The following is a 13,567-nucleotide window of genomic DNA, read 5'->3' as shown; positions in this document are numbered from 1 at the left end:
TTTGTCATGAGCACTTGTAGATATAAAGTTTGTACAACATCTATAATAATAATATAATCACTTAAAATTTATATTACTCGCTAATGGGCAACATCGGACATAAATACATAATATAATCATATTTCGATATGATTTACAATCGACATGAACTATCTTATCTTCTATCTAATCTGAGTGTATAAAGTATGAACGTGAAACTACTTATATACTTTGAAACAGCTAATTTCAAAAACTACGCGACCGATTTCATTCATATTTTTTTTATAAGTTTTCTTATACTTTATAGAAGGTTCTCTTACGGAAAGAAAAAGTAACAAAATTGGAAAATTTCAGAAAACTTAACGACTATAAATTTACCTACCCTTCTCGCGCGCGTGTTTATAATATTGCTTATCAATATTTATTTTGGTAACCATGGCAACAAATTTTTATATTATTTGGGGGGGGGCAGGGTGGGCATTTGCCCGCCTGTCATTAGCGGGCCGCTGTCGGGCCGGGTATGGGCTAGTTTTGGGCCTTTATATAGTAGCTAATAGGTAATATATTTAAACAACCTCTACATATATGTATTAATTATTTAGTTATTGTAATCTCTCAAAAAAATGGGTTACTTACCTGCATGCCTATGATATTAAATTTTGATACTAACTAGTAAGTATACAATTATGTATAAGGAGGGTATTTGTATTGAAATAAAAATGCAATATTGTAATGTAATGTAAAGTAAATGTTAGCGAGCTTTTTTTTTCGGTTTTATTTTGGGCCGATCAAAAATTTTGCCCCCCTCTCAAAAACTGAAATGACGCCACTGCGTTACCTTAAAAATTAGAGTGAATTTATGAATTTATGAAATTATTATGAAACTTGATGGTAAGAACATTATCTGTGTTTGTATGTGGATCTCAATTGTTCATTAAGTTATGCGTACTGTGTATATAATATAATGTAAATTAAAAACGGTCATAATTCAATTTTTAAGTGAAAACTTGGAGTACGAAAGCATGGTTTTACGGCCAAATTTTGTTACCAAAAACGCCTCTTAAGATATATTATTATAAATCGTAGTTTTTGCATAGATTTGGCTTCCTAATATATATATTACCTTTGCCGTGATTACATTTTTTTTTATTCTTATTTTATTGTAATATATTATATAATATCCAATGTTCATCATGACGCTTAAAATAAATAAAACCTAATAGTTTCGTTTGTGAAATATTGTTTTCGTACAACAGTCTGGTTGTTTCATAGATCCTAGCCTGCATTACCTTTGCCGCGATGAACGTAGAGGCGTGACAAAAAATATTATGTGTAATGTGTGGCTCGTGCGGGAAGGCAATTTCAGTCTTGGGCCCTTGCCACACAATATACTTTAATACTTTATCAATACTATTATACTTAACTATTGGGCCATGACCCACCATAAGGGTTTAACAAGGGCCCACAATAATTCGTATAGCACAAATTTGTCAAAATTTATTAAAAGTAAAATTTGTATTAAAAAAAGCCATCAACAGGTATGTCGCCAACACCTGACCTGAACACCTAGATTCGAAAAAAGTAAAATTTTCCAATTTTTTTTCTATCAACGTTCTATCGACCTACCTATAGATCGCTGTTTAAATAAATGGTATAACATAGGTTAAAGTGTCGTAATAAGCTTCTTCCCTTTAAAAATCCAAGTGATATAGACGTTGTTTTAAAAACTGTTTTCAAATTTTCAATCCCTTTCCTAATTAGAACAAACATTTTTGAAAATTTTTTTTGGCAAAATTGTTACTCGCCCACGCTAAGACTCAGATAATGTTCTTAACTAAAAGTTTGATTATAGGTCATTTCCCCCTATCACCATCAAAACCAACAGCACACTATTGAGAATAGTGAACGACAATTTGTTATGTCGTGCTTGTGTAAGACGGAAACAACATATACGGGTGTAGCGTCCTCTTAATGTGTTGGCTTTATTTGCATGTCACCGGTCAATACAATAATCATGCCAGATAAGCTTATCGATGAACTGAGCATCAAAAAAAATATAAAACAGGATTTTGTATTATAACTATTTTTTTTGTTTATCGTATTCACGGGATTGTCGTTAGTATGAATTTATAATAAATGCTATTAGGTACTATACAATTTGTGTTAATTCTTATTTCACCTTGATCCACACTAAACTCAACAAGTTAGAGGATTTTAAAAATGTATATTATATTCGTATTTATTGAGTGTACCTATTATTATATATTTCATCCCCCCCCCCTATCAAAATTCCTAAATACGCCACTGCATCAAATATACTTATTACTTAGTAATATATAGGCTTAGTAATAGGCTGACTGACCGTCTTCGTTCAGAATCGTTTTTCCTGTATACAGGATATTTTATATCATTGAATTCAAATTTAACACCATCCATTATAGTGACCCACTTGTAACCTAATGTACAGCAGAGTGACACCCACTTGCCACCTTTTTTTTTATCAAATTTTTTGAAATTATTTTAATCCATAATCCCGGTTAAAACAAAATCTATATACTTTTCGTACTATACATCAAATATTAATTATTTATAAAATCATTCTAAATTGGTGTTTTTTTATTTTTTTTTAAATTTAGGAAGGATTCGAGTGAAACTCCGGTGTAACGTGAATTGATATACAGTACAAAATCAACTAATTGTGGTGTTTTTCTTTTTTCCCTATCAAACTGTAACATTTAATCATGTTCAATATGTGTACATTTTCAGTAAGTTAGCATATTAGTTTTTATTCCTTCTTTTTTTACTCCACAGAATATATATATCAATGTAAAATAAGTATGAACATTTTATGGTCTCAATTACTATATATATTTTTTTGTATTTAAGGTTATATTTTAATTATATAAATTAGTCATATTATATGTATACTGTATACAGTGTAATACCTAGTACCTTCTATGTTTTTTTAATAAGAGTTAAGGCTAGGGTTTGCGATTGTTGTCGTATTCTCAATTAGTAATTACATGAAAGTCAATCAATTATGTTTATGAATAGAATAATATTATGTAACTATATGACATAATATTATGCATTTTATAATAAACGTCTCGCAAGCTCTAGTCGGCGTAGCCCAGAAACCAATCAGCCACGCTTCCACTGCCATGGACCTTGTACAGACAAACAATATATCATCTCACTTATAATGGACACGTATCTTTATTAACATTCCAATTGACGTAACGTTGAATGTGATTATTTTATTTTATTAATTTAGACATATAGTAATATTTATATATATTTCTCTTTTAGTGCCATACTGTCCGAGTTGGTATAATCATTTGTGATACGACTGATACGTATAGGACTAAGTTTTATCTTTAATTTCCACAAAAATACATTCACAACATGTTGATTATCACATTTTTTTAATCAACAATCATCATATTTATATTTAAATGTTATAAAGATCAGATAGATAGATAGATAATATTATATTATATTATATCGTGTAACATCATGCTCAATATTAACCTAGTTATGACTGATATTGACGATATTTTTACGATTTGAGTATAATAATCGTGATTTATCCATTTTTTAAATTTAACATTCCAAAAGAGTTGTGATTTTTGTTTTATTTAGACGTATTATGTATTAATATTTATATGTATGTAAATAAAATATATTATATAGAATTTTTTTTTCATTCACGCGTGTGTATACATTTTAAATTATATTTTTTCCATAGTAATTATTGCGAGTTTTTATTTATGTGTTAATATATATGTGTGCTTACAGCTTTCGTATGTGGCGTTGAAGCCCATATATCCAGATCATGATGTAGTTGATAGTTTTTCCACTTTTTGGCTGCATCCGAATTGAATGCCAAAAAAGAGTGATTTTGGTCGATTACGATTTTTGTCGTATAGTAAAAATATAGTTAATAAATTCGGTATAGATATAATGTACCGCTACTGTATTCTATAATATGGGTAATTTGCAGAATACGATTAAATTATTGGATGGTGATTAGATGTATCTACCTTTAATTATAATTTGATAAATATTACAACGATCTATATAAAATAATATTCCTAAAATAGTTTGCATCCAAATCGATTATCAGAAAAATAAAAAATGGATACACAATTATTATTTGTATAATTATCCGTTTTTATTTATTTAAATTTTAAATTATTTTATTTAAAATAATAATCTTTTATTTTTACAAACTTTGAACTGCAATTTATTTATCGAATATACATTATAAACACTGAATTTACAGTGCAGATACGCGGCACAGTGGGCCAGAATATGAAAATAACTTTCAATTGCGTATAATTTATAAATAGGCAACTAAAGGCAGAAACAACTTTTACCATTATTTATGTAACACAATTTAAAATAAAATAATTAAGTTTTAATGACAAGAGCTGCTCAGAAATATGAATTCTGTTAAATAAAGTATACTAATATACAATTCGACAATGGACATTATTAAAGCCTAGTTATTGAATAATAAAAATTCACTAAATTATTCTAATTAATAAAATGTACGTGCTTACCTTCGACGAATCGATGAATATATATGTAAGCTATTTACAGCCAAATACTCAACAAATAAAATACAGCAAACTGTAGAATCAAATGAAAAGAAAAAAAGACTATAATAATCATAAATGTTTTGAGCAAATATGTTATCAGCACGCTGGTTGAGTAATGGCTACTTATTTTATAGTCTATATGTTTATAGATTATCGAATATTATAAAAAAATCAATTATTAATAATAACTTTTTATCATGGGTTTTGGTCAGTTATTTTCATATTCTGGCCCACTGTGCGTGGGCATTACACATTTACACGTAGGTTGTACCTGGGGGTATGTCCCGTATACTTATTAGAATTTTCAGTGACTTAAAAGCCACGTTATATTTCTTCAAACATCAGAAGGTTATAAAATATTTGAAGTTTGACTAACGTTGAAGAAATATTTGACGGTGTAAACATGTGCATGCATATTCTTTAAACAAAATGCTTTATAATTATTTTCGGGCTTAAATTCTCGTATAGTAATTAATACCTAATAGGTACCTACTGTAAAATGGGGTGAATTGAAACACTTTTTAACTTTGAAGTGTCATAATAACTTTTCAATTTGGGCTTTATAGATGATCAATACATCAAACTATTGGTCTCATTGAGCACTTAAATTATGTATATTCAAATTGTTTTATGTTTAACAAATTACTTTTTATATATAAGTGCTTCGCTCCTATTTCCCCCAAAGATGGTGTCAATAGAAACATTTATAGTTTTTTAGTGTATTTTTCTATTTTACAAACTGAAGGTAAATAGAAACAATTATTGAGATTTTAGGTTCTGTATTTCTTAATCTTTGATTTTGTAGTTAAACATTTATAAAATGTTCAACTTTTATAGCTAAGGATTGAAAATTTAAAACGAGGTTCCACGTAAGTAGGTTATTCTTTAACCAAAAAATCTCAAAAATATAAAAAAAACAGTTTTTTTTGTATAATTATTTTATGTTAAAATTTGGATGAAATTACATTTTTAATAACCATGAATACGATTTTGTTGTAGTTTTATAATATTAATTCAACTTAACGGCTACCGAAAAGATTGTCTTAGACCTTAGATAATCTAAGGCCTATAGGTCAGGGCCAATGGCCAACTTGTGGCACGCCTATTGTATATACTATATAGTCATATAGACTATGTTGTCTATATTAGACTATAGGCTACAGCCTACAGAGTACATGCACCTACTATTAGCAGATCGTTATGTGAGGGGTGATGTGTATATTTCATATTTGTCATAACTTACAATAGGAGTAAATATACAAATATTTAAGTTTATCTTAATATCTCATCTTTATAACAATTCAACCTATATCATTTATGTTGTATTATTAAAAATTTTTTTTTCTGTGCACGTGTCTGATTTGGCGTATATTATAAATTACATTATTACAATTATACCTAATACATGAAAGGCACGTCGGGTGTTATAAAATCTAATACCTATATTGTAATTGTATTAATTTTAAAATTGAAATAATAATCTTAATTGTGTATGTAAATCATGGACCTTATCTAATATCTCGATTAGGAGGTTGATAAGTTATCCTAACTGCGTGTGAGTGCGCAAGCCGCAAGATTTAATTATTACTTTGATTACCAGCTATTCTGTATCGATGTATAGATACATTTTAAGCGAGGTTTTATTTGTACTTTTACTATATAAATTATAAATAAAATACAAGTCCTTGTAAATAATTAACGCATATTCAAAATAAATAAAACATATTCATAAGTGCAAAGGTGGGCATTAACTATAGTTAAAAAGTTAATTTTTTTTAAACTTTTTAACTTAACTAGTTAGTTTATTTTCTAATCAACTTATGAACTTAACTAGCTTAGTTTACAATTGAAATAACTTAGCTTTTCTCAGTTGATTTTAAAAAAATCCATCAAGTTAAAAACATTTTGTAATTTTTCGTTTATACGTAAATATTACTATATCAGTATAAAATTAAAATAATCCAATATAACAACACAAACATTTCTGTTCCTTTTCTTGATAACATAATTTTGTGTGTATTAATATATTTTATTAAGTTCTAAATTATATATTATGCGAGTTGCAATTATAAATGTTTTTAAAAAAATTAATAATTTTAAATTACAAATTGACAATTGTTATGTTAGGTATATAACCTATAATATATATGAAGGTTATGAACTCATCTTCACGTATTATGACATTCAATTGCTATACGATATAAAAGGAAATATATTTGTTAAATTATTAATTTGAGATGAGTATTGTTTAAATTAGTAAATAATAGTAAAGTAAAAGTAAAAGGGTATACAGTGTACATTATGAAAAAAGTTCAATAAAATTGTTTTTTATAATTTATAAATTAGAAACTAGAAAGACACATTCACTCTTTATGTGATTTAGGTACATCCTAATTAAAAAAAAAATAGATTAACTTTTTTTAAACTGAGTTAAGTTAATATTTTTATCTATATTAACTTTTAACTTATCGAGTTAGATTTATAATTTGTTAACTGTTAACTTTTAACTTATCGATCTTGTGTCTTCTTAACTTAACTTAACTTAGCTTGAGTTAATTATTTTCATTAACTTACCCACCTTTTCATAAGTGGGCAGTGGTATTATTGATATCGATATTACACATTTTAACCGTAACTCTTTTTTAGATGTTTGTTGATGAATATTCGTTGTCCGAAGTTTTTGTGACATAAGTTTTTTTAACATAAGGATTTTTAGATTCTGGGCGGAGCGAGGAAGCTATTGGTTTTACAATGGTTTACAATGGTGTTTTTTTTTTATTTATATCCTGTATACAAAATTTCTACCAGAAGGAGTGCTTCGATTTCAACATATAGTACCTCATCTTTTAGAAAATTGTATCAAGATGGTACTTTAGAGAGGTCATTTTTCGATTTTATCAATAGTTATTTAATGCCACGGGAAAAACCACCGAACTATCGCCGGCCCTGAAAGTAGGTAACCCTTATATTTTTTAGTATATAATTCGCAAACGAATAACCGTAGGTACTTGATATTTTTACAATGTGTTTGTATAAACAATTTTGACAAAATTCGTCAAACTTACAAAAATGTTTAAATCATTTTGTGGTTTTTATACCAAAGGATTGAACATTTAGTACAAAGTTTCTCAAAAGTAAATAAAGTTTTTTAATAGATATTTTAAGTTCCCATTTGGATAAAATTAAATATTTAAACTAAGAATTATGATTTTATATAATTATCATTTGTTATTTAAGTTTCTAAGTATATATTATTATATTCTATACACAATGATATTTTCAAATGCAATCTTTTTTGGTAAAAATTAATTCAACCTATTGTATTATCTATTGGCTATTAATAGTAAAGTAAATTACTTTAATGGCATATAATATTATATACTCAGTAATATATATTGATAGAACGCCTTCGCTCAGAATTGTTATTTGTATGCAATAATGATTAATCATTGGATTCAAATTTAACACGCACATTACATGTGACTTACCAGTTTTCCCCCTTCCTCATTGATTATTTTAAAAGCACCGAGAATTTTCAATTATAACCTTTCAGAAGTATGTACCTACTAGATCTAATTTACTACCAGAAACTTCCATTAAGGGAGATTAGCAGAGCATTTTTTCTATTTGGAAACATTTTTTCAGACACAAAAATAAAGAACACATCATTGTGAAATTAATAGATTCATCGATCAACGCTCAGATCAGGATTTTTTTTGAGCATTGAATTTTTTTAATATAATATTTCTTTACTTTGCTATTGGTAAAAATGACATTTTTGTTTTTTTAGATAGGTACTAGAAATAATAATATGCATATTAATGTAATTATATTCATTGCCTAATGGCTAACACCTAAAGTAATTATGGGTAGGTACCTACTTTAAAAAAAATAAATTACATTCAACCATACTTACTATATTTACATCGTATTACCTTGTATCTGTATGTATTAAATCTGTTTTTAAAATGTAACAATACAATATTTTAACAATAATTAATTTATTATACCTAAATGTAAACACATTATCTTTTATTATAATTTTGTATGTTTTAATAAGTTGATAAATAGTTTTATGATTATTATATTTTAAAATAGAAATGATATCATTGTTACATAGCTATAGTTTGTTAAAAAATTCTGATTAATGTTTTAAGAATTATAATCGAAAGTAGATCAATTGTATAATATTATATTATAATACCATATTTATTATTATTGATACTTTGATAAGTAATACAATTTATAAAATAAATATTTTAATAAATGTTTTAAGTTTAGTTAGGTATTTTTAAAATTTTTAGGAAGTACTATGACGTAACTATATGATAATATTATCTACGCCCAGTTAAACGTATTACTTATTAGTAATAAATATTACCAATAATGGCAATAAATACATTGTATAATAGGTATAATATATCAAATATATGATATGACTTTTGTAATGTTCAGTTTTAAAATTAAATTATTTTGACATGATAATATGAGAGAAGTCGAGGAGACCAATATATTAACACACAAGTAGCTGGTGTAAATAAAGAAGAGATGAGAGCAGGGGGGAGAGATCCCTATGGCGGTTTAAGACAAGGTTTTGGCCGACCGCATACATAGTTAGGAGCGAAGGGCGAAGAGAAAGAAGATAAAAGAAAAATAAGATAACTATAAATATAGAATTTGAGATTCGTCGACTTTGATAGTTCTAATTGGTTTTTTTCTTATAATTTTAATTTAATATTTTATAGTCTATTGTCTATACCGAACGTGTTAGTGTTATTTAAAAAAAATATATATTGTTATTTGTTACCTATATTTACTACAGGTCTTGAGTATAAAATAAAATTGTGCATTTATATTACATATTAGATAATCTTATTTGCCTTTAATTTACGTAGAATTATAGAGAGTCGGCTATCAAACATTCAACGATGTGCTTGAGCTGCATTTGAGAATTTGTATCGTTGATAAGTGTTCCACCCGCAAAAGACGTAGGTAAATTAAATCTTGAAATTAAGTATTCATAACATTATATTACTCATATTTTCAGTGTAAACGTGTATACAAATTATATTGTGTATAGTATATACCTACTGTACAATTTTTTTTTCCACTGGTCATCGTTAACCTTAATTGTCTATTATTTTGAATATGTTAACCTCGTCGATCATATTAATGTAAGTCAATAATACATATTAATATGATTTCTTGGTAAGTGTGATACTAGACTCTGCTTGCAATTCAACCTGCAATCGAATTGGCACAAACATTCAAGTGCTGTCATATTGTAGGTAGTATATATTGGCGTAGAATAATATCATTGTTTGTGTTTTGATATTTAATTTTTTAAAAACTAACGAAATTTGGCTCTTAAATTTTAATAACGGTAAACAACAATATTTTTTACAACAATAACAAATATATATATATATATATTATCTTATATATATATAAAATCTCGTGTCACAATATTTATCCGGGATGAACTCCGAAACTACTGGACCGATCTTGATGAAATTTTTTACACTGTGTGTGATTTGGTCAAACTTAAAAGATAGACTAATTTAAAAAAGGAGAGGACCAACCCCGGGAGGTGCTCAAACGGCAATTTATGAGTGGTTTCCATGGGTTTTTAAGCTATTATAATAATAAAAAAAAAAAAAAAAAAACTATTTGCTTTACTTTCTAAATATCTTCTTCTTTTCCTTCGCCTTCTCTCCCAACTATTTTGGGTCGGCCACCCTGGTCCTTAATTTCCACTTACTATGATCCTTACAAACAGCAGTCATTCTCATATCGCACTCTATAACTTCAAACCATCTCTTTTTTGGTTTTCCTCTTCTTCTTTTTCTATCCACACTCTTGTTCTTCGTCATTGAAACTGCCTCAGTTATTTCTCTTCTTGAAACAAGTCCTAGCCATCTCAACCTATTCTCACGCATTTTGTCAACTATTGAAGCCACTCCTATTCTATACCTCTTAAATAGGTACTCATTTATTATTCTGTCCTCTCTCGTAACTCCACTCATCCACCTAAACATCATCTCCGCAACACTCATTTTCCTCTCCATTGTTTTATCTATTCTAAATATTACTTTATTAATGACGTTCTTTCCAAACACTGATATCTTTTTATGTAGTTATTTCTAATAATTAATTAATGATAATTAAGTACCATAAGATAGAGTGAATAGAAACAAATACAAATGTAAAATTGTGTAACTTTGATGTCCACCCTATGTACTATCAATAGGTATATTTCTTTTATACCTATTATTAATCGTCAACCAGTAGGTACAAATTTATATTTTCCTTCAGTGGCGTACAAACACTTTACAAAGCTACATAGGTATCATAATTATTTGTACTCTTTATAGTGTTCAATAAAACAGTATTGAACATTTACTATTTATAGTGTTTAGTTATCCATCATTTTTAAAAAAAAACACTTAAGAGTAAAAAATATTTGAAATTTACTATATAAACTTTGAAGTTTTTCTCTTTTTATTTCTGAAGAACCTCAATATATTATATAACTCAATAGTAATTTATCATGTAAATACAATTATAATTTATATTATAGTCATAATTAATATACATAAATTATAATTGAATAACAAAAATAACAAAATGTAGGGTTAAATTATTAATAATTTAAAAATGTTACGTTCGGATGCAAAGGTTTGGTTTTTATCAGCATTTTTATTGAAATACTATAGAAAAATATAAAATATGTGGTCTTACAGAAATGTAACATTATGATTTAAGAAAAATTAAATTTAAAAACGACAAAAAATTATTCAGGAAATTAGGAAAATTTATTTGTGAATACAACTCACGGTGGGATTCAAAATTCAAATAGCTAATAGGGGATAGGCCACCAAAACTAATAATTCTATTCTATGTTTTTATAATTATTTTAAGCTATTTAACCAATTTTAGATTCTGAGTAGAACGATGAATGTATTGATTTTATGTGATGTGTGTTTTTTTCAGGGACTGGAACCTATAGGGTGTTTCGGTTCCGGTTCCGGTTATTAAATTAATTAGTTTAAGGGTTCCGGTTTCATTTCAATTTTCTAAAAAAATATAAGGGTTCTAGAACCGGTTAATGCCGGTTTTGAAAAATACCGGTTATTTTCGGTTATTTTTGATTTCTGATTATTAAAGATTTATTAAAAAAATAGTCTGAAATAATTTATTTATTCATGTTTAAATTGTAATTATTTCATGAAAATCAAAGGTATTATGAAAAGTGAAAAAAACATTAAAACATTAAAACACAATACCATGGTTGCAACATCTCCATTGCTGACTGCCGCCGTGCTAGGTCGGCGCACATCGACAATGTCATATAAAATGGATTTTCTTATCTACTATTTTTAGTTTTACAATGTCCGTATTAATGTTTATAAGTAAATTTCCACTCGATTAGAGGTTTATTTCTATTAATAATCAATTGGTTGATAGTGTTGATACGACTCTCTGATTAGTCTGATTCTACGTCGACGAATTACAAGTCACAACACAAAATAAAAAAGGTGGGTAAGTGGATGTCGCTCTGCTGTACAGTAGGTTACAAGTGGGTCACTGTATAATGGATAGTATTAAATTTGAATTCAATGATATAATATCACTGTATAAGAAAAACGATTCTGAGCGGAGGTGGTTTGTGAGTCTAGATATTATAGACTTACATATTATTAAAGGTCTTTACTCTATGTTAAAGGTATACTTATCTATAGTATTATTTATAATTTTCAAATTAATCATATCACAATATCCATTAGGTAACGCGTTATACATCAACAACAAACCGTGGTACTATCATAGATATATAATAGTATACTTTAGAAGTTTCAAGTACCCACAAATAATATTATACAATCACAACAAAATAACTAAAATAGTTATTCCAAGTTTTTTAATATGTAATTTCGTCCAAATTTGAACTTAAAATGACTATAAAAATAAACTGTGCTTATGTATTTCTTAGAATTTTTGGTAACAGAATAAAATATTTACGTGGAATCTTGTTTTAAATTTTCAATCCTTAGATATAAAAGTTGACCATTTTATAAATTTTTAACTACAAAATAATTATTCAATTTTAAATTTGATAAATTTTGTCAACATTTCAACTTCAAATGCTTATAAAAAATAATTGTGCCTATGTATTTTTAATATTTTTCAACTGCTATTGTAATAATGTATCAGGAGCCTTGTATTAATTTTTTACACTTTTTGGCCCAATAGATAACACTTTATTGATATTTATAGAAAAAAAAACTAAAAAAACTGAAAACTTACAATGTCCGTAAACAGCTCAAAAAGAGTCAAATTATTTTCAAAATGTTATGGTATATAGAAAATGCTAATATAAACATTCAGTGAAATTTTCAAGTTTCTACAGTCACTCGTTTTTTAATTACAACAAAATAAGAAAATCGTTACGTAAGAAATCGAGTGAATATCAAATGTTGTAAAAATATGAATTTCAAACGCTCATAAAAATTTAATTTGAGTTTCTTATAGACATTTTTTTTTTTTTGATAAAGGTAGATTATCCTATAAGGAATCTTGTATTACATTTTAAAATCTTAGTTCTAAAAAGAAAAATTTTTACGAATTATAAACTCAAAATAATTTCTAATTTTCGTGATTTTTACATATTTTGTCAATTTTTGAACTTTAAATGCAAATTTTTTGTGTCTGTCATTACCTTTTAGGACAGTAAAAGTGCTTATACAATGATATTATATTATTGAATTCAAATTTAACACCATACATTACAGTGACACACTTGTAACCTACTGTACAGCAGAGCGACACCCACTTGCCCACTTTTTTTAATATCGCGCTATTTGTTGATCGCCTATTATCTATTTTTTCTAAAATGTCTGATTACCTATATTTCTGTTCAGAGTTAAGAGGACGTCGCACCCGCATAGATGTGTGTCTCCGTCTTACATACGTACGTTATAGCA

At 27.1% G+C, this 13,567-nt stretch overlaps 1 protein-coding gene across 1 annotated transcript; it reads right to left on the bottom strand.

Moving 5' to 3' along the window:
• Positions 1-10,303: 10,303 nt before the first annotated feature.
• Positions 10,304-10,651, bottom strand: LOC103309399. The gene has a single exon (XM_008184720.1). The coding sequence runs from the start codon at positions 10,649-10,651 to the stop codon at positions 10,304-10,306; it is 348 nt and encodes a 115-aa protein (XP_008182942.1).
• Between the last annotated feature and the right edge of the window lie 2,916 nt (positions 10,652-13,567).

Source organism: Acyrthosiphon pisum, chromosome A2 (genome assembly GCF_005508785.2).
Source record: "Acyrthosiphon pisum isolate AL4f chromosome A2, pea_aphid_22Mar2018_4r6ur, whole genome shotgun sequence".
In the NCBI taxonomy this organism is placed as follows: domain Eukaryota; kingdom Metazoa; phylum Arthropoda; class Insecta; order Hemiptera; family Aphididae; genus Acyrthosiphon; species Acyrthosiphon pisum.
Note: the sequence above shows the minus strand (reverse complement) of the source record. Positions and strands in the feature narration are given on the sequence as shown.

What these genes read in the sequence shown, in the direction of transcription:
- LOC103309399 (XM_008184720.1), bottom strand. Translation starts at nt 10,651, where the DNA reads ATGGAGAGGAAAATGAGTGTTGCGGAGATGATGTTTAGGTGGATGAGT.